The 18,501-nt window shown below is 48.6% G+C and overlaps 1 protein-coding gene across 27 annotated transcripts in view; it reads left to right on the top strand.

The window, feature by feature from the left end:
• Window positions 1-18,501, top strand: part of EPS15L1 (epidermal growth factor receptor pathway substrate 15 like 1) — a 101,144-nt gene that overhangs the window by 60,067 nt on the left and 22,576 nt on the right. For 16 of the 27 annotated variants that reach the window (XM_067733083.1, XM_067733096.1, XM_067733080.1 and 13 more), the window contains 6 exons: window positions 94-258; window positions 5,045-5,168; window positions 6,067-6,117; window positions 7,211-7,347; window positions 11,857-11,917; window positions 12,928-13,010. In XM_067733083.1, coding sequence (XP_067589184.1) covers window positions 94-258; window positions 5,045-5,168; window positions 6,067-6,117; window positions 7,211-7,347; window positions 11,857-11,917; window positions 12,928-13,010 — 621 coding nt within the window. The remainder of the gene's footprint in view (window positions 1-93; window positions 259-5,044; window positions 5,169-6,066; window positions 6,118-7,210; window positions 7,348-11,856; window positions 11,918-12,927; window positions 13,011-18,501) is intronic. The other 11 variants (XR_010942380.1, XR_010942378.1, XR_010942379.1 and 8 more) reach the window with 3 other exon arrangements.

The raw sequence follows: 18,501 nt of genomic DNA, 5'->3' as shown, positions 1-18,501 counted from the left end.
TCGTCCGGGGTTGGATGTTAGGAGAAAAAAATGTGTTGCCTAATACTCTTTTCCTAAACCCTACTTGATGCCGACGATGTCTCTATTGTACAGGCAAGAAGCAAGCTTTCCCAGCTGCACGAAAGCCACCAGGAAGCCCAGAGGAGTCTGGAGCAGTATGACGAGGTGCTCGACGGGGCCCATGGCGCCAGTTTGACCAACTTAGCAGAGCTGAGCGAGGGCGTCTCCCTGACAGAGAGGGGCGGTTTTGGAGCCATGGTAAAGGTTGAATAAATGTAAATGTAAAGGTCCCGGCCCCACACTGGGATCAGAGAAGGCCCTGCCCGCTTGATCCAGCACTTGCCAGCCTCGATTCTGTTCAAGTGCAGGGTGTTTCTTGTTTTCGCTGCTGCTTTGCGTGTCCCCACCAGCCCTGCAGCCTGGCGTCCGGGGCCACACTCCATCCTGGTGTCTGGGACAAAGCCAAGGATAGGCCTGAATCCTTTCTAAGACCAGTTTGTAAAGACCTCCATCTCCGTGAGCTGATCACCCAAATTTGGAGGGCTTCCCAAACTTAACCAAAATTGGATCAACTCTCATACATTGTGAAACCCCGCATCCTACTAATTGAGAGTTTGGAGGAATGTGTGTGTGTGTGTGTGTGTGTGTGTGTGTGTGTGTGTGTGTGTGTGTTTCTGTGTTTCTACAAGGAGCACCTTGAAAATCACACGTATAGGTAAAGATCAAGAACAATGACAGCCCTCCTGGGGTGTTGCTGTATCACCTATGAATTGGCCTCTCTCCTGAAATCTTGGTTACGTTTGAGACTTTGGCACTTGGGTTCAAACCTCATGACCCTGGGGGTGCTGGTGAAGGCCCGAGAGAGGCCGTTGGCCTCTTAGGTTTCTGCAGGCCTTCAGGCTGCTGACATCCAGCAGTGTTACTTTGTCCTTTGTTCCTGCCAGAGTTGGCTGTAGCAGCCCTGAGCCCTGGCGTGTGCCGTTTTGCAGTTTACTCTGGCTGACGAGAGTGTCTTTGTGCATCTCTGTGCTGTTGCGGGAGCCAGTGGGATGCTGTTGGTCTCCGTGGTTTCGTCGTGCTCTGCTCCCAAAGCCTTTCACCGCACGCCCCGCACTGCCATCTCTCTCTCCCAGGCTCTTGCTCCTGGCCCTGTTTGCCTCATGGATTCCTTCCCCTCCTTGTAATAATTCAGCCTCTCTGTCTCTCTTCATGTGAGACTCGGCTCTTTCTGTGCATTTCTTGACATGTTTCTTTTCTCAGTAGCCAAGTGCTCAGTCCCAAGGATTTATGGGGAAGCTTACGCCTCCTCCCCCCGGATTGCAGAAGACCTGTTGGTGTTCTCATCTGTCTCCTGTCTCTGGCCGTCACTGCCTCCCTCCGCCATTCACACATTCCTTTCCTCAGGGAATTGTAAACGAGTGAATTCCATATCTGCTCCTGGGCCCGTTGTCAGCTTCGTCAGCTTTACCGTCTACATAGAGACTGTGAACGTTCCTTCTTCCTGAACCGAGTGAGGCAGAATTTCCTGCTTGGCTGTCTGTCTCAGAGTGTGCGTTTCAGCTTCTTAGCCCTGCTCTGATTCTTCCCTCTGTCACTGGTACCCTCACACGGCTCTTGGCTTGCCCTGTTCCGTCTTAGTTCATGGAACAGCTCACTTTTAAACCCTCTCGCAGGCTTTGATAAGATTGGTTTCCTTGGATAAAAAGTTGACAGTGAAGTGGCAGTTTGAAAGCAGCATGGGACTTCCCTCCCCTCTCCTGCCCCCCACAGATTTTTTTTACCTTTATTTTTATTCATCTCATTAGCGGGCACAGTTTACATGATAGTCAGTTCATCTTGAAACGTCGACGTCGCATATGTTACGTAGAAACTCAAAACCAGTGTTTGAGAGAAAAACTATTTTTATCTTGTTGTACAAATACAGTTTTTAAAGCACTTTTTGGTTTGTTTCCATTTCTTAATAAACACTTTGAAGAGGGCTTTTTGTTTACTCCTGGACATTTCAGGACTGCTCCGGAGGAGAGGGACCTCTCTTAGTTCTCTTTGAGGGGATGAAAGTGAGGAGTTTAGTTTCTTGAGAACAAGTGTAACCAAAGAGGTGCGTCTAGAACTTTCTAAGTCTGGACGGTTTTACTAAAGTTACTAAGTTTAGTGTTAGGCTCACATGATTTTACTTTGTCCAAGACAGCAGGATTCTTAAAGCCATATTTATTTCTTATCTGTCATCCACTGATGAGAATACTGGCCTCTTGTCCTTGGAGTCAGCACTCGGCCAACCGGTCTACTAGAGAGAAGGTAATAAATCATCCCAGCCTTTAGTCTCGCCGAGAACTCATCATGAAAGAAGGGCTTGTCTGTCACATCCAGCCCCTGGAGTGCTGGAGCCAGTTTTATTGACTCTCCAGAGCCGATTATTAAATAGGAATTTTGTAAGCTGTTATTCAACCTTTGGTAACTGGACGTCAACCATGGTGGGAGTAGCTACACCATGGGAATTGGCAGAGGCTAACAATCAGGGCTTTTTTTTTTTTCCCCCAGAGCGCTGGTTCACCAGCACACCACTGCCTAGCCCCCATCTAAAGGGAAGGAACGTCACAGAATGTCACCTAGATGCCCTTTCAGAGTTGTCATGTCTGTTTCCCAAGAAGTGCAGTAATTAAGACCAGAACTCATTGTTCGAGGTGTTCTCCCTCTGCCACGGGTCGGATCGTTCACCCCGTGCTTGGCAGCTGCACTTGCGTCTCCCAAGCGGGCAGACGGCTCCGTGCTCGTTGGCAGGAGGTCAGTGGATGGTGGAGTTTACGGCCTCTCTGCACCAGGGGAAATCTAGTTTTCTGCTCTGGATCTGTGAAATGGAATCCAAACCACCTGTGGTTACCCTAACCACATGAATCCTGCTGGGGTCTTCTTAGGCTTCTCCTTTGAAGGGGAGGGAGCGGTTGCTGCCTTAGGCAAACAGTTGCTCCTGAGAGAGAGATTGCAGACTTGACTTTCCGCTCAGGGGATTTCGGGCCAGACCCCCCAGGATCAGTCTCTTCTCTGCCATTGTCCACTGTTATTTGTCAGTCTTCCAAGTGGCAATTGAAAACATTATAAAAACAAAAACAAAACAACACAACCAATTTGTACATCAGTGCTAATTAAAAACTAAACAGAAGCTTCCACACCGAGGCCAAGTTGTCATTCTTAACTCACTACTTTATCCATCTCATACATCATCTCTCTCTGTTCTTCTGGAACAGATACGTTCCTTCCCCTGGGCTGCAGTGCGAGAGGTTTATTTTCCACACCGGCCTCCTGGCTTCCTTAGATTATGACTTCTCCATCACGTTGATCTGTGTCTCAGAACCCCATTGGGTGCTTGCTGGCGTGGGCATGTCACAGTAGTTAGCAGTACGACGTCCTTACTGAGTCCTTGCCCTGCTATCAGACACAGTTCTTGCAGACATCGGTACTTACTTGCCTAAGAACTGGCTTATTTTCCCCACCTTGGGAAACCCTGTGGTTGGAGGCTCCAGATAATCTTTCTCAGGTAAGGAAAATCGTTCCGTATTCATCAGAGGGCAGGGGTGTTGGTCAGTCCTTCCGAAGCCTTGGGCTTCCTGTTAGCCTGGTGCCTCTGAGATCCGTCCTGCTCCCTGAAGTCAACTGGCCCAGGGTGGTAGGAGCCTCGTCAGGAATCTTCCTTTGGCCCCTTTGACGTCATTGCCCTGTATTTTCACGGAAGCCCAGCTCTTTAATCATTTGGTTTTGGTCAGTTGGAATAATGGCTGAGTTTGCCAGCCCCGAGGATGCTGACACATTTGCCAGATTTAGTGAGGATGTTGTGCTTTTTAACATCATAGTGAAACCTTCATGTTTTCACTGAGGATGTGTCTTCATTAACCAAAATATCTCAGTATTTCTGAACCAAGTACACCGGCCCTATGTGTACTGTGAAGCCTCTCCCCAGCCCTTTCAGGTCATTTTCCACTATAAAGACGTGCTCTTCAAAAGCCGGTTTTTTTCCCTTCTGATTTAAATATTCTTGTTTGTTTCTAGAAATAAGCACTTTAAAAAAAAAATGCAAAGTGTTGCATATGCTCTAGTAGTTCTAACTGCGTAAGCACTCATTTCCTCTCAGGATGTAAATAGCCAGCATGTTTCTTGGTGTGGAAACGGCATTTTTGAAAATGCCCACGTAGGTAACACACTCTGAGGAGGTGTTTGAGGGAGGCACACCTTTGGACAAGGCCTCCGGCTGCAGTCGTCGGTGGCTCATTACATTTTCTTTCTGACATTTCCAAAAACATGACTTTTTTTCTGACTCGATTTTTTTGTTTTAATTGTGGCAAAAGGCACGTAACGTAGAATTTACCATCTTAACCATTTTTCATTGTACAGTTCAGTAGTGTTAAGTTTATTCACATTGTACCACTAAGCGCCAGAACTTTTTCATACCCATTAAACAGTAACTCCCCCTCCCCCCTCCCCCAGTCCCTGGCACCCACTATTCTGCTTTCTGTCTCTATGAATTTGATGTCTCTAGGGACTTCATGTAAGTAGAATTACACAATATTTGTCTTCTTGTGACTGGCTTCTTTCACTTAGCATAATGTGTTCAGGGTTCATCTGTGTTGCATGTGTCAGAATTTCCTTTTTAAGGCTGAATAGTATTCCATTGTATGTACATACCACATTTTGCTTATTCATTCATCCATCAGTAGACGCTTGGGTTGCTTCCACTCAATGATTTTTAAATAAACTTTTTAATTTTAGAAGACTTATAGAAAAGTTGCAGAGATGGTACAGAGAGTTCCCATGTACCCCACACCCAGCTTCTCCTGTTATTAACATCTTGTATGGTACATTTATCATAACTAATGAGCCATTGTCGACATGTTATCATTAACTAAAGTCCATCTTCTATGGTTTTTTAAAAAAATTACTCTCTTTAGGATCACATCATTTACAGGGAAAATATACCAGTTAGGTATAGAATTCTGTACTTTGCTTTAAATCTGAAATAATTAAATTCCTGTCCTGTCTCTTCACAAAATTATAGGACGATCCTTTCAAAAATAAAGCCTTGTTATTTAGCAACAACACCCAAGAATTGCATCCGGATCCTTTTCAGGCAGAAGACCCCTTCAAATCTGACCCATTTAAAGGAGCCGATCCCTTCAAAGGTATCTCATTTGGCACCCACTTTATCATTGAAAGGCTGTTTTGTGCCCCCTAGGGTTGTCCAGTGACTAGAACAGTTAGGAGGAAAGAAATTCTTTGAGCCTAATGGGCCTCTTGAGTTTTTCACCCCACCTGGTTATCTAAAGAGCTGTGGTGTTGAGGGGAGGGGGTGGGAAGAGCTCCAGGCTCACCAAGAGACATCCACGTTCAAGGGTGGCCTGCTTGGCCCTGAGACTCTGCATGCTTCAGTTCCCATCCACCTCTCGGGATTGATAAGATAATCAGACGTAGTGGTGATTATGGAACCACCTAGTAAACAGCAGATCCCCACGTAAACATCTAAGGTCTTAACGTGGTGAGTTCATCCGGATCCACACACGAGTCAAGAATAAGAAGAATTCTAGAAACAAGATTTCCTAAGTTTCTTCAGTTTTTGCAGAGCAAAACAGTATTTCCAAGAAGGCTATCTGTACTTTTCTGAGAAAAATGCCAGGGCAGGGAGAGGGCAGAGGGAGTGCCTTTCCAGTTTCAGATTTGGAGTGGAAGCACCTTAGTTCTGAGAGATGAGTCAGGCAGTCCCGAAACTCAGATGTACCATGCGGCTGAGGATGGGGCAGCTCCGGGGTCCCAGGTTCTTGGAGCCCTGGGAAGTGACGGGGAGGGACGGGGGTGAGACAGGAGAGTAAAGCACTGTGTAGAAAGAGAGAGTGAATTCAGCCTTGCCCTACGCTTTCCTTGATTTAGGCCCGTGTTGAGCAGCCAACAATACTTTTAATTTTATCTTAGCTGTCCTCGCCATGACAAACTGCCTTAGTCAGTGGCTGCCCCTGCTTCCCCACTTTGCTCTGCCAAGGTCATGTCTACCATAGACCTGAACGGTCCTCTCTCCTCTAAATCCAGGTGACCCATTCCAGAGCGACCCCTTTGCCGAACAACAGACGGCTTCAACAGGTAAAAAAAAAAAAAAAAAAGCCTAAGCCTTTGTTAAAAGAAACATTTTGTGGACTGGCTCTCAGAATATTCCCATTCCTAGTTCAGGTTGAGGGAAATGGGGAAACACCTTGCAGCCTCCTTTGCCAGGTCAGTTTCTGAAGGAACCTCCATTGTCCCTCCCTTTCACAGTCTGGTGCCCCTTCTTGCCAGTCGCATAGCATGATGAGAATTAGAACTAGGAAAGAAGCCCCTGATAGCTAGGCCACTGTTTGGACACTTGTGCCCACTTGTGTCACCTGTGGTGGCATCAGGGTGTCCCATTGGTACCCACATGCGGTGGCACTTCTGCCCACACATACCAGGGAGTGGACTGGGAAGGACAGCATCGCACTGCATAAAAGCCTAGCATCTTGTTCCCTGCTGGTGGTGGTGGCTTGCCCCTCCTATAGTCACCAGGCCCACACCTCACGTTCGAGGAGAATGAACGCACCCTGGGCGTGGTGTTGGGATCATGCTGCCCATTTATCTAATTTTTCCCCTTGTATTCGCTTTTTCTATTGAGGTGAAATTCACATAACACAAAACTAACAAATTCACATAACACAGATTAACCACATTTCAGTGACGTTTAGTTCATTCACTGTGTTACGCAGCCACCACCTCTGTGTAGCTCCAGAACATTTCCATCTCCCCAAAAGGAGACCCTGTCCCCGTGAGCAGTCTCCCTAGTCCCACTCTCCAGCCCCTGCTTTCTGTCCTTATGGATTTACTCATTTTATTTTGAAATCAAGTGTTATTGAGAGGTATAATTAACACACAACAGAACTCACCCATTTTAAGTGCAGAACTGGATAAGTTTTGACAAATGTGTATAGTTGTGTGAGAAAGAGAACATTTCCATTATCCAGAAGGTTCCCTGGTCTCCCCCACCCCCTTCCCCCCCAGGTCTCTGGCAACCACTGACCTGCTTTCTGCCACTACGGTTTTTACCTTTTCTAGACTCTCATGTAAATAGTGCCAGTCAGTTGTGTGTTCTTTTATATTTGGGTTCTTTCACTTAGGCATAATGTTTATTCATGGGGCATTTTTTTCTTCTTTCCAAAACACCTAGATCCATTCGGAGGGGATCCTTTCAAAGAAAATGACCCATTCCATGGCTCTGCCCCCGACGACTTCTTTAAGAAACAGACAAAGAACGACCCATTTACCTCAGACCCATTCACGAAAAACCCTTCCTTACCTTCAAAGGTGAGTGACCCCGGAGAGGCTGCCTTCTGGTGCTGCCCGTCTGCATACTCTGCGTGTGTGAAGGCAGCCCTTTCCATTCCCCACCCTCCATGGACCGAGTCAGGGCCTCCATCACTCAGACTGTGAGTGCTAAGCCTGACGAATGAGGGCTGTGCAAGGCCAGGGGATTCCCCAGGGGCTGGCTCGAAGGCCAAGCCTCGTTACTGCATAGCAAGGTGACCGTTTCTGCCGATCCCTACAGAGGCTTGTCCCACGAAGCAAGGTGTCACATCCAGCAGTCCAGTGAGCCCAAGTCAGGGCGGGCTGTGTCCTGAACAGCTGTCATTCCTCTGTCCCTTTCTGTGCCCCTTTACTTCAGCTCAGGCCCACCTGCTGGGTTCTCTGCTCTGTCGTCTGCCCCCAGTACCACTCCACCTCCCAACAAAGACAAAATAGAGCACCACACACTCCCACAGGTTTCCATGTGACTGCTCCTGCCATCTTCCTAGTGCAAAGCACTAATGGTGACATTGGCATCAGCCAGCCTCAGTGGGTCCCCGCCATGGCAGGAGGAAGTCCAGACCCACAGCCTGGCTGCACTTAGTGTGCTCCCCCGCCCCCCAGCAAGTAGTAAACCATACGTTTTGCACGTTAGACTCAACAGACTGGTTTAAATTGGTGTAAATGAGGATTTAAAAAGCAAACAGTAACTTTGTGATTGAATAGAGAATTTTTGTGTCTAAGTGAGGGCAATGTATAGCCTTCCTTCACGTTCTAGGCTGCATCTCTGTCCCCACCTTACCCATTCCCTAGTTTTTCACTTCTCCATAGACCTACTGGTATGTATCACGGGCCCCAGAGCTCCTTGAAGGCAGGGATTAACCTGTAACGTTTCTATCTGCGAGACCTGTCATGGGATCCCCCCCTTTCATCGCTGGTGTTGGTGGTCTGTGTTATCTACGTTTATCAATTTTGTTGATCTTTTCCACGAGCCAACTTTTGGCTGTGTTAATTTTCTCTCCTGTTTGTTTCCTGTTTCACTGATTTCTGCTCTTCATTATTTCCTTCCTCCCACTTTGCTCTTTTGTTTCTAACTTCTTAAGATACAACCTTAGGTCATTGGTCTTGGATCTTCTTTTCTAATATGAGTGTTTAAAGCTATGCATTTCTTTTGAGGTGCTGCTTTAGCTGCATTCCATCCATTTTGGTATGTTGTATCTTCATTGTCATTCATTTTGAGATATTTTCCAGTTTTCCTTGTGAATGCTCTGTTGAACCTGGATTATTTAAAGTATATTGTTTCATTTCGAGATACTTTTTTTTCCCCCTAGGTATTTTATAATACTGATTTCTAATTAAATCTACTGTTATTAGAGGACATATTTTGTATGTTTTCAGTCCTTTTAGATTTATTGAGACTCGTTTTATGGTCTGTGTTGGTGAACATACTTTGTACACTTGAGAAGAATGTCTATTTGCCGTTGTTGGGTGTAACGTTCTGTAAAGGCCAGTTAGGTCAAGGTGGTTGTTCTGATTGTCTATATTTTCTTCCCTTTCGCCACACCATGCGGCTTGCGGGATCTTAGTGCCCCGATCAGGGATTGAACCCAGGCTGCAGCAGTGAAAGTGCCCAGTCCTAACCAGTAGACTGCCAGGGAGTTCCCCTTTTTTCCTTTTTTTAAAATGTAAGGTATAGTTGACTTACAATATTGTGTTAGTTTCTGATGTACAGCAGAGTGATTCAGTATACCTATATACATATATATATACTTTTTCATTATGGTTTGTTACAGGACTGGTCGTCTATTTTTTTTTTTTAATTAATTCATTTATTTATTTATATTTTTGGCTGTGTTGGGTCTTCGTTTCTGTGCGAGGGCTTTCTCTAGTTGCGGCGAGCGGGGGCCACTCTTCATCGCCGTGCACGGGCCTCTCACTGTCGTGGCCTCTCTTGTTGTGGAGCACAGGCTCCAGACACACAGGCTCAGTAGTTGTGGCTCACGGGCCCAGTCGCTCCGTGGCATGTGGGATCTTCCCAGACCAGGGCTCGAACCCGTGTCCCCTATGTTGGCAGGCAGATTCTCAACCACTGTGCCACCAGGGAAGCCCTGGTCATCTATTTTTATGGTTTTTGTTTGTTTGTAAGCTCTACCAGTTGCTGAGAGAGGAGTGTTAAAATCTCCTATGATTGCAGAATTGTCCATATCCTCCTTAATTCTGTCAAGTTTAACTTCATGTGTTTTGAAGCTCTGTCAGGTGCCTACACATTCATGATTGTTGTGTCATCCTGATGCAGTGACCTTTTTTTCTTTGTAAAGGGTTCCTTTTTTCCTCTGGTGCTTTGTCTTAATCTATTTTTATCACATATTAAAATAGCCACCTCATTCTCCTTATGCGTAGTCTTTGCATGATATATCTTTTTTCATCCATTTACTTTCAACCTGTCTGGGAGTTGAAGGATGTCTTTTGTGTCGAGCATGTAGTTGGGCCTTGCTTTTCTATCCAGTCTGGAAATCTCTGCCTTCTAAATGGAGTGTCTAGTCTGTTAACATTTAATGCAATTATTGATATGGTTGGATTTACGTCTACTATTTTATTATTTACTTTCTTTTATCCTCTGTATTTTATTCCTCTGTTCCCCTTCTTCTGTCTTCTTTTGGATTATTTGAATGTTTTCTAGAATTCCATTTTCTGGTATCTGTTGACCTTTTTTAACCATACCTTTTTTCATTATTTCTTAGAGGTTGCTTTAAGGATTACTATATACACTCTTAACTTATCATGGGCTACTTGGAATTAATATTATGTCACTTAATGTAAAATGTAGAAAACTTGTAATCATATAGGTCCATTTATCCACCCTCCCCCAAACAGCAGCGTCTCTGTTATAGTTGTCCTATGAATGTAATACATCTAAATATGTTAAACTCCATAAGACAGTGTTTTAATTTTTGCTTTAATCCACTGTATGAATTCTAAAGAGGAAAAAATAGTTATGTTCTTTTTTCTGGCTGCCTTAAAGAGCCTCTCTTTACATTTGCTTTTCAGTAGTTTGTGTAGGCTCTGGATATGTTTTTCTTTGTATTTATGCTGCTGGGCATTTGCTGAAGTTCTTACATCTATAAATTATGTCTTCACCAAATTTGGTAAGTTTTCTGCCATTATTTCTTTGAAAAAAATTTTTTTCTATTCTATTTTCTCTCTTCTCTTTGTGGGATTCGAGTTACATAGATGTTAGACCTTTTGCTGTTGTCTTTACAGGTCCCTGAGGCTCTGTTTCTTTTCATTCTTTTTTTCTTCAGATTGGGTAATTTCTACTGATTTATCTTCAACTTCACTTACATTTTTCTGTCATTTGCTGGTTAGCTAACCTAGTGAAGTTTTTATTCTAGATATTATACTTTACATTGTTTGAGAATGTCCATGTTTCTTCTGTATAGTTTCCATTTCTCTACTAAGATATCCTGTCTTTTTATTCATCTTAAGTGTTTTTTCCTTTATCTCATTAAGCACAGTTATTGCTGCTTTAAAGTCATCCTCATCTGAGAATTCCAAAATCTGGGTCATCTTGAGATTGACTCCATTGATTGTCTTTTCCCTTGAGAACCGCATTTTTCAGGTTCTCTCTGTATGTTGAATAACTTAAAAATATATTCTATGCATTGTGAGTGCTCTGTTGTGGAGACTGGATTCTGTTGCATTCCTCCAAAGAGTGTGGGTGGTTTTATTTCAGCAGGCAACTAACTTGGTGAGACTCATATTGCAAACTCTCCCTCTCTCACCTGTGGTTTCATTCCTGTGGCCTTAGCTGTAGGCTGCTCTGAGTCTACCAACCCACACACAGTGTAGGGGTGAGCGTGAGACGTGGACAGAGCTTGTCATGGCATTTGGGGCTCCCATTCTCTGCCTCTCCTTTCTAGATCCCGCATCCCTTTCTCATGGCTGTGGTTGTCCTGGGGCTCCCTCCTCTGAGCTTCAGTCCAGAAAGACAGTGAGTTTTCTATTGGAGTCATAGGCCCCCGGTACTCTCAGACTGTAGCTTCAAAAGGGAAAAGCTTGGAAGTTTCCTGGTCTAGTGGTCTAGTGGTTAGGACTTGGTGCTTTCACTGTCGTGGCCCAGGTTCAATCCCCAGTCAGAGAACTGAGATCCCTCAAGCCGAGTAGCGCGGCCAAGATAAAAAGAACCACAGGAAAAAAAAAACAAAAAAATGGAAAACTCAATCTTGTACTGCTTTTTCTGCCAAGTTTCAATTCTTTTCCAAAGTCTTCCTGCTTTGGTTCACTTCCTGGGTCTTCAGGTGATGGCTTTTTTTTTTTTTTTCCAGTTCAGAGTGTTTATAGGTGTTATCTGCGGGAGGGGTTGGTCTGTTGGGATTTAACTCTGCCGGGATTTAGTTTAAATCATTTTTATCCTCCCCAAGGCTGGGCAGCAGATATGGTGCGTATAGATGTCAAGAAAGTTTGTGGTTGAATGAATGGATGATGAACAAAGGAACTGCTTTTCACTCTCTCCTCTCTCCTTTCACTCAGCTCGACCCCTTTGAATCCAGTGATCCTTTTTCATCCTCCAGTGTCTCCTCAAAAGGATCAGGTGAGACTGATGGCTTATTTTCCTTCTCACTCTTCCTCGGGCAGTGGAACGGCCCACCCATTTCCAAATCTGGTGTGTCCTCAGTGCTTATGTCATTAGTAAGTGGCACCCAGATCCTCGCCTGAGGCAGTGCAGCCAAAGCCATTCCCCTCTGGCTGCTCATCTTTCTGAGCAATAGCTGGCATCTTACTGCATGGAAAGGAAGCTTGGCGGTAGGGATTAATTTAGTAATAACACCAATGTACTAGTTACTCTTTGCTCAATCCTCCTTATGAATCTTTGGTTCTAACCTCTGGATTTTTTTTCCTAAAGGAATCCAAAGTTCTACTGAGGCTTGTGCTATGGGCACTGGATTTGAGGGAACCTCCCCTCACAGCATAAAGCTCTTAGGTGTGCCTTTAAGGGAGGGGAGCGTTTGCGGACTCCCCCTTGCTTTTGGAAACAGGTTCCACTTGGTACTGCCGCCTTGCCTAACATCTTGTGCTTGTTAGTTGCAGAGTTTGATTTCGTAGGTGAACTCGTGGGTTATTCTGGACAAATCGCACCACCCACCAAAGGAGAAAGCTCAGCAAAAATCTCTACCTGCAGATGACCTCCCCACATAAATCATGTGGGTGGCTGGTCGCCTCCCTCTCCCTCTCCCCTCCTGATCCAGCAGGACAGGCAGCAGGCTCTCCTTCCACAGGGTGCTTGTCACTCCTTTGGTGACGGTGAACAATGCTGGCTTGCAGCACAGCCGCAGGGCAGAGTCCCTCTGGCTCTCCCTGCGCCGGCTCTCATGGCTGCCAACCGTCTGGCTGAGCTGCACCAACCATGAGCCAGAGTGGGCAGGGGCAGGGGGCCTTGTTGAGGACTTGCATCCGATTCACCAACCCATCAAACAAACGTGACCTCCATGGATCTCCTGCTTTGGGGGCCATTGAGAACCAAGAGGTGACACTTCCCCCTGCTCCCAGGAGGCGTGTTCTGTGAATGCCCTGTAACTCTTCCTCTGCTGGTGCTGCTTGCAGGTCCCTTTGGAACCTTAGACCCCTTCGGAAGTGGGTCCTTCAATAGTGCTGAGGGCTTTGCCGACTTCAGCCAGATGTCCAAGGTAAAGCCCTTCCCACGGAGCCCCTGTGCCTCTGCCAGTGTCCTTGTGCCTCTTGTCGTGGTCTTGTCGTGGGCTGCCAGGTGTAACTGTTTAATGCCACGTATGTATTTCTTTGGCACCTGTCAAACTCTGAAATGTATTCTCATGTGAGGTCGTGAGTCAGCAGACGGGGTCTAGAAAGTGCCCATGGCTGTGGCTGGACCCACTTCCCTTCCTCCAAGCGAAACTGCCAGAGCCCTGAGTCCCTCCCTGAGGCGTAAGCGCCGCGGGCTCCCCGCTACTGCCACTGGTGTCAGATGGCAGTCAGACCTCAGGTGATAAAGTCATCTCTGTGACTGAACAAAGTTGCGAAGGTCTTGGGCCCTGAGGGCCAGGCCTGGCGTGCAGCCCGCTGAGGCTGGAACCGTGGGCCTTGGGCCAGAAGGCAGGAGGTGTGTCTGGAGCTGCCCATGGACAGAACCCGAGAAGGATGTGGAAACCGAGGGCTAGGCTCGGTGAATAAATATGCAGGTGAAAAGTGAGCCTTTCAGGAAGGACGATAGGCACTCCTGGTTGGACTGGATGGTGCCTACACGGCCATAGTTACGTAAACTGACTGTGGATATAGTCCCACAGATAGTGTTAGAGCTCTTTCGAGAGGGGCTTGGAGGATGGTGCTTAACGTAGCAGGAAGTCGGTCAGTAGATATGTCCAAAATGGACAGATCAAGAAATAAGAGTAGAGGCCCACGACTGAGAGGTAGATTCCAGAAGAAACTGCTAAGAAGTCGAAAATGTTGGCCTAGGCGAGTAGGTCTGCTGTTCTTTGTTCTAACCTTTAGCGTCCCTTGGTTTTGACCGTGACCCGTGTTTCTTTGCCAAGAATTAAGGGAAGCAGCATTAGGTGTGCGCGTCTTGGCCTCGGTGGGTGAGGGTGGGATCCGTCACAGATAAAGCGCTGCGTGTGGCACGGCCTGTGGCCGCGGAGCCATAAAGCCCTGCATTCTTTGTTGAGTCCACCGGTCTGTCCCAGCCGCCTGCTCCAGCCCAGGTGCCGTGAGCACTGGGGGGCGGCCACATGCAGATACGGTTCCTGTCTCCTCGCTGGTGGGGGTGGGGTGGGGAGGGAGCCCCCCCGGAGTGTGTGGGATGGGTACCCACGGTGGGGAGTCCCGGGCCCCCGGCACCGCTCGCCCCGCGTGCCAGCTCCTCAGAGCATCCTGCGTGTTTCCTCCACGTTCACTCAGCCCGAGGGGCGCACGACTGTCTGGGCGCTGAGCACTCGTGGTTAGCAATGTGTGATTGTGGTGCGTGGCTTCCAAGAAACATTTGGGATTTTGTTTATGTTTTCAAAGAAATGCGTGAGTATAAACTGTGGAGGTAGCAAATGTAGCTTCTGGCCAGAGGCAGAGCATCTGTTTGCCCATTGGCCGCCGCAGAAGGGAGCCCAGAAGTGCTGGGGTTTCGGCCTCTCTCCTTCCAGTGCCTGGAGGGAATGAGCCTCCATCACTCGTATGGGAACTGTGACGCTGACGGTCGGGGCGCCATCTGGGATCAGCCAGAAGGGACCAGGGCCTGAGATTTGCCCTCATGTTTGCCCGTCACTGCGTGGCTGTTACACACACTCCTTGAGTGGAGCTATGTGTCCTTGTCTTCTGTCCGTGCTTAGTGGGTGGGAAACCATCGCTTGAAATGAGAAAACTTCTGCCACACGGGGGCGGCAGTCTCCAGGGAAGGGCTTCGCACTGTATTCTCAAGCTGGCACAAGTGGGACCTCTCCCTGCGCAAGGCCGAGGAGGGAGTGAGAGCTAGCAGTGCCCCCGAGCTGGGACAAGGACGAGGGCATGAACGGGGTCCTCTGTTTCAAGAAGCACCTGAGTTGAGGCTGTGTGTGGGGTGGCCAGCCTGGCGGGGCCCCGGATGGCAGAAACGGCCGCGTCTCCCTCCTCCAGGCAGTGCCTGTGTTTCCCGTAGCTGCAGAGACACCCCAGAGCCGGGCAGTTCAGAACCTGGCCCTTCCCTCCTTCTGCCCGTTCTAACCTAAGGTTGCATTTTCCCTTTTCTAATTCCGCTTTCCCTCTCCTTGTTCGCGTGTCCCAGATCAGGCTGCGCACACGTGCACTTGCGACTTCAGGGCCAGTGTCCCTTCCTGTTCGTGGCGCTGGGCGGGATGGAGCTGGATGGGGCCGTGGAAAGTTTGTCTCCAGTACTCCATTGTTTTGTTTCCACGATTCCATCAGCTCCTGATCTCATGCCACTTGCCCAATTGAATACAGGGCCCTAACCTCATAGGTCTCTGTTTTTCCCTTTTGGTTCCCTTTCTGTTTTTCAAGAACAACATTGTGTATATAAATAAAATGCTGAAGGAAATGAAAGTAAGTGGCAAGAAGGTGTTTTTTTTTTTTTGACTTCTTGGTTTGTGTGTGTGTGTGTGTGTGTGTGTGTGTGTGTGTGTTAACATCGCTGTCTTTTCTCCACCTGAGTGGGGTGGGGAGGCAATGCACGCTGGCGATGCGTGCTGGCTCCTTTTCTTTCTTTTTTTTTTTTTTTTCCTTTTCTTAACTTCACCCTAAATTGGAGTGTCCTCCCTCTGCCTGGCAGTGCTAGAGGAGAGTGCCAGCCAGCAGTCTGACTCCAGTAGATTCCTTTGGGAGGTTCTCTGGGCTTGCACCCTTCGTTGAGGTCCCTCAACACCCGAGAAGATTTTTCTAGACAGTATTACCTTGCTTTAAAAACACATTCCCCAAAATAGATTTCAGAGAGCATCTGAGAATAAAAACAAGACTCTAACTTAATTATTTTACTCCCGCCCTTAAAAAAAAAACACCTATGAAATACTTGACTGCCCATTGTCAGCCCATTTTCAGTTGTTTTTCAAGCGTGCGTTCCTATTTAGGGCTTTTTTTTTTTTTTTTTTAAGTTTAGAGTCGTTTGCTTTAAATCAATTCTTTAAACTGTGACTCTCTTAGAGCTGCTTCTCATATAGTAGCTTTTCTGTCTGTCCTTTTTTCTTTTTCTTTCTTTTTTTTTTGGAGCACACTTCACTCTAGCCCAGCCAGAGAGCCCCTACCGGCTTTACTGAAACCCTTCTAAAAATAGCAACTTTCCCTGAAGCCACAGCCTGAGTAGGAACCAGTCAGGTCCCAAAGGAAGCGTCTTGGGAAACTTCAAGTCATGAAAATTAGGATTCGGAAATGACGCAGGCTTTTTGGTGTCAGAAGTGATATAATTCCCTGCTGTGGCCGAACCAGGCGCTTACAGTTGGAACCCTTTCGCCTTGGAGCGGGCCCACTGGCTCCGTGGGTTTAGACAGACGAGGGGGCGGAGAGTCGGCTTGGCCCGTGGAGTCCCCAGCCAGCCGGGAGGCTCACTGCAGCTCGCGTTTCAGGCTGGCGGTTGCACGGGCTGGGTGGACAAGGGCCCTGTGCACCCCACAACTCTGGGGGGGGGGTCACGTCCAGAGAGCCCTGGGTGTCCCTCTATACCCCTTCCCCAGAGCTGGCGCCTTTGCAGCACCCAAGACAAGAACTGGGGCCCACGCAGGTGCCTCGGGGGCTGGTCACGCCTCCACTCTGTCAAGATTAGTTTTGATTCCCTCCTGCCCGTCTCAGGTTGTGGCGAGGGCAGCAAGAGTCCTAGACCCAGGCTGTGTCCTGGGAACGGCAGAAGCAGAGGCATCAGCATTCCCTCGCTCTCCATCTCCTTAGCCCCCACTGCGTCTTCTTTCCCAACCAGCAGACCCTGACCCACTCACTTTAGAGCTAAGCTGCTGGTCGACACGGCACCTTAGCTCTACTGCTCTCTTCGTCTGGGAAAGGCTCTGTGAATGACGGGAAGCAGCAGAAATGAAGCATCGGTGGCCGATGGAGCGTTTGCAGATTCTTGTGGGTATCCAAGAGAGTTCTAGTCACATCCACATCCTTGGCGTGATTATAATCGTGCTATCTTTGTGCTGATGCAGTCCAGGTGCCAGCTGGAGCAATTTATGCATTACCTTTCGTTTTCTTGCCACAGCCCTGCGAGCTGGGGCCTGTCATTATCGTTGTTTCATAGATGAGGAAACAGAGGCACGGAGCCGGTAGCAGGGCCTCCAGATCCCATCCCAACCACTGTGCTCTGCAGCAGACGTTCTGGAAACTCGAGCAGCAGGTTTTGCAGAGACTCCCAGACTTTTGTACCGAAAAGGACAAGCGTCACAGAGCCTGGGAAAGGGGGGCGGCAGCAGTGGAGGGAGGGACCTCCTTGCTCCATTGCAGCCCTTCTGGCTCAGAGCTTCCCGGCGGGCCCAGGTGGTCTTGGCAGGGAAATGAGTCTTTCCCATTAGACCCCATCCTCCCCAGGGCCTTCTGCCCTGCTCTGCCCCTTGCCTGCATCTGTGCATGTCTCCCTCATGGGCATGAGGAGAGTCCCCAGACCTCCCGTGGGGGGCGGGCGGCGGGCTGCCAGCAGCCAAGGGCAGGGCCCGAGAGCCCTGGCCCAGGAGGTGGACGGCGTGGGTTCCCGCCCTGACTCCCCCGCTGAGGTGCTGTGTGACTAGCAGGCTGCATCTCCTCCCCGTGCCTCAGTTTCCCTGTGTATAAGGTAGAAGTGATGACAGTAGGACTTGTCCCAAGGCCGTTGGGAAGATGTGGTGAGAAGATCAGCGAGCGTCTCCTACCCTGGCGAGTGAGCGTCTCCTACCCTGGCGGCCCCAGAGGCTTGTGGGGAGGAACCAGGGCGCCCAGTGGGCTTGGCTGAGTGTGCAGCAGCCACCCCGGGCCCCCTCCTCCTCCCTGGGGGCTGGCCGCCTCTCTCCCACCTGAGGCTAGTATCTAGGTACCAGGGGCAGAGGCGGCCGCATCCCCGTCCCCGTGACCGGATCCGGAAGAGGGGGAGCCGCGTCCCCGTGACTGGCATCAGCCCTTCTCCCCACTTCTCCAGTGATGTGTCGGAACCAGATTACCTAAGAAGGTCCCACAAGTGCACTCTTGTGTTCCTGCTTTGTCTTCTGTCCCTTGACCTGCCCCACTGGGGAGGGCATCGCAAGTGCCCCTCCTCACGCAACCCCCCCCTCCACCCCTGCTGCGTGTGGCCCACCCTGTCCCACTGCGCGTCTCCTTTCCTTTGCTTTTTGAGGACCGTATCAGCATTTTCACTCCCGTGTCCACCAATTCCTTTAGCGTCTAGCAGCTATGAATCTCCTTGCTCTACTTTTTCATAAACGTGGTCTCCCACCTCTGTAGAAAGCAGTCTCCTCCCTTTGGGGTGCAGCTCTGGCTGTCTGTGCGCATCCGTCTGTTGGTGGAGGTTTGTTATGCCTGGTACTGTGCTGGTGCTCCAGGTGAGGGTGCACAGGTAGACAAGTCCCTGCCCGCCGCAGGCAGTTGGCAGGTGTGCGCCCTGTCACTGGCACTTGCCCTTCAGGCAACTTGCCCCAGTTAGGTGGGAGGGGCCTGAGTACCCGTCACTGCGGCGTGATGATGTGTGTCCCGTCAGCTCCCACCAGGATGTCCGAGCAGTCAGTTAGTAGGAAG

This window comes from Pseudorca crassidens, chromosome 3, assembly GCF_039906515.1.
Source record: "Pseudorca crassidens isolate mPseCra1 chromosome 3, mPseCra1.hap1, whole genome shotgun sequence".
Taxonomy (NCBI): domain Eukaryota; kingdom Metazoa; phylum Chordata; class Mammalia; order Artiodactyla; family Delphinidae; genus Pseudorca; species Pseudorca crassidens.
Note: the sequence above shows the minus strand (reverse complement) of the source record. Positions and strands in the feature narration are given on the sequence as shown.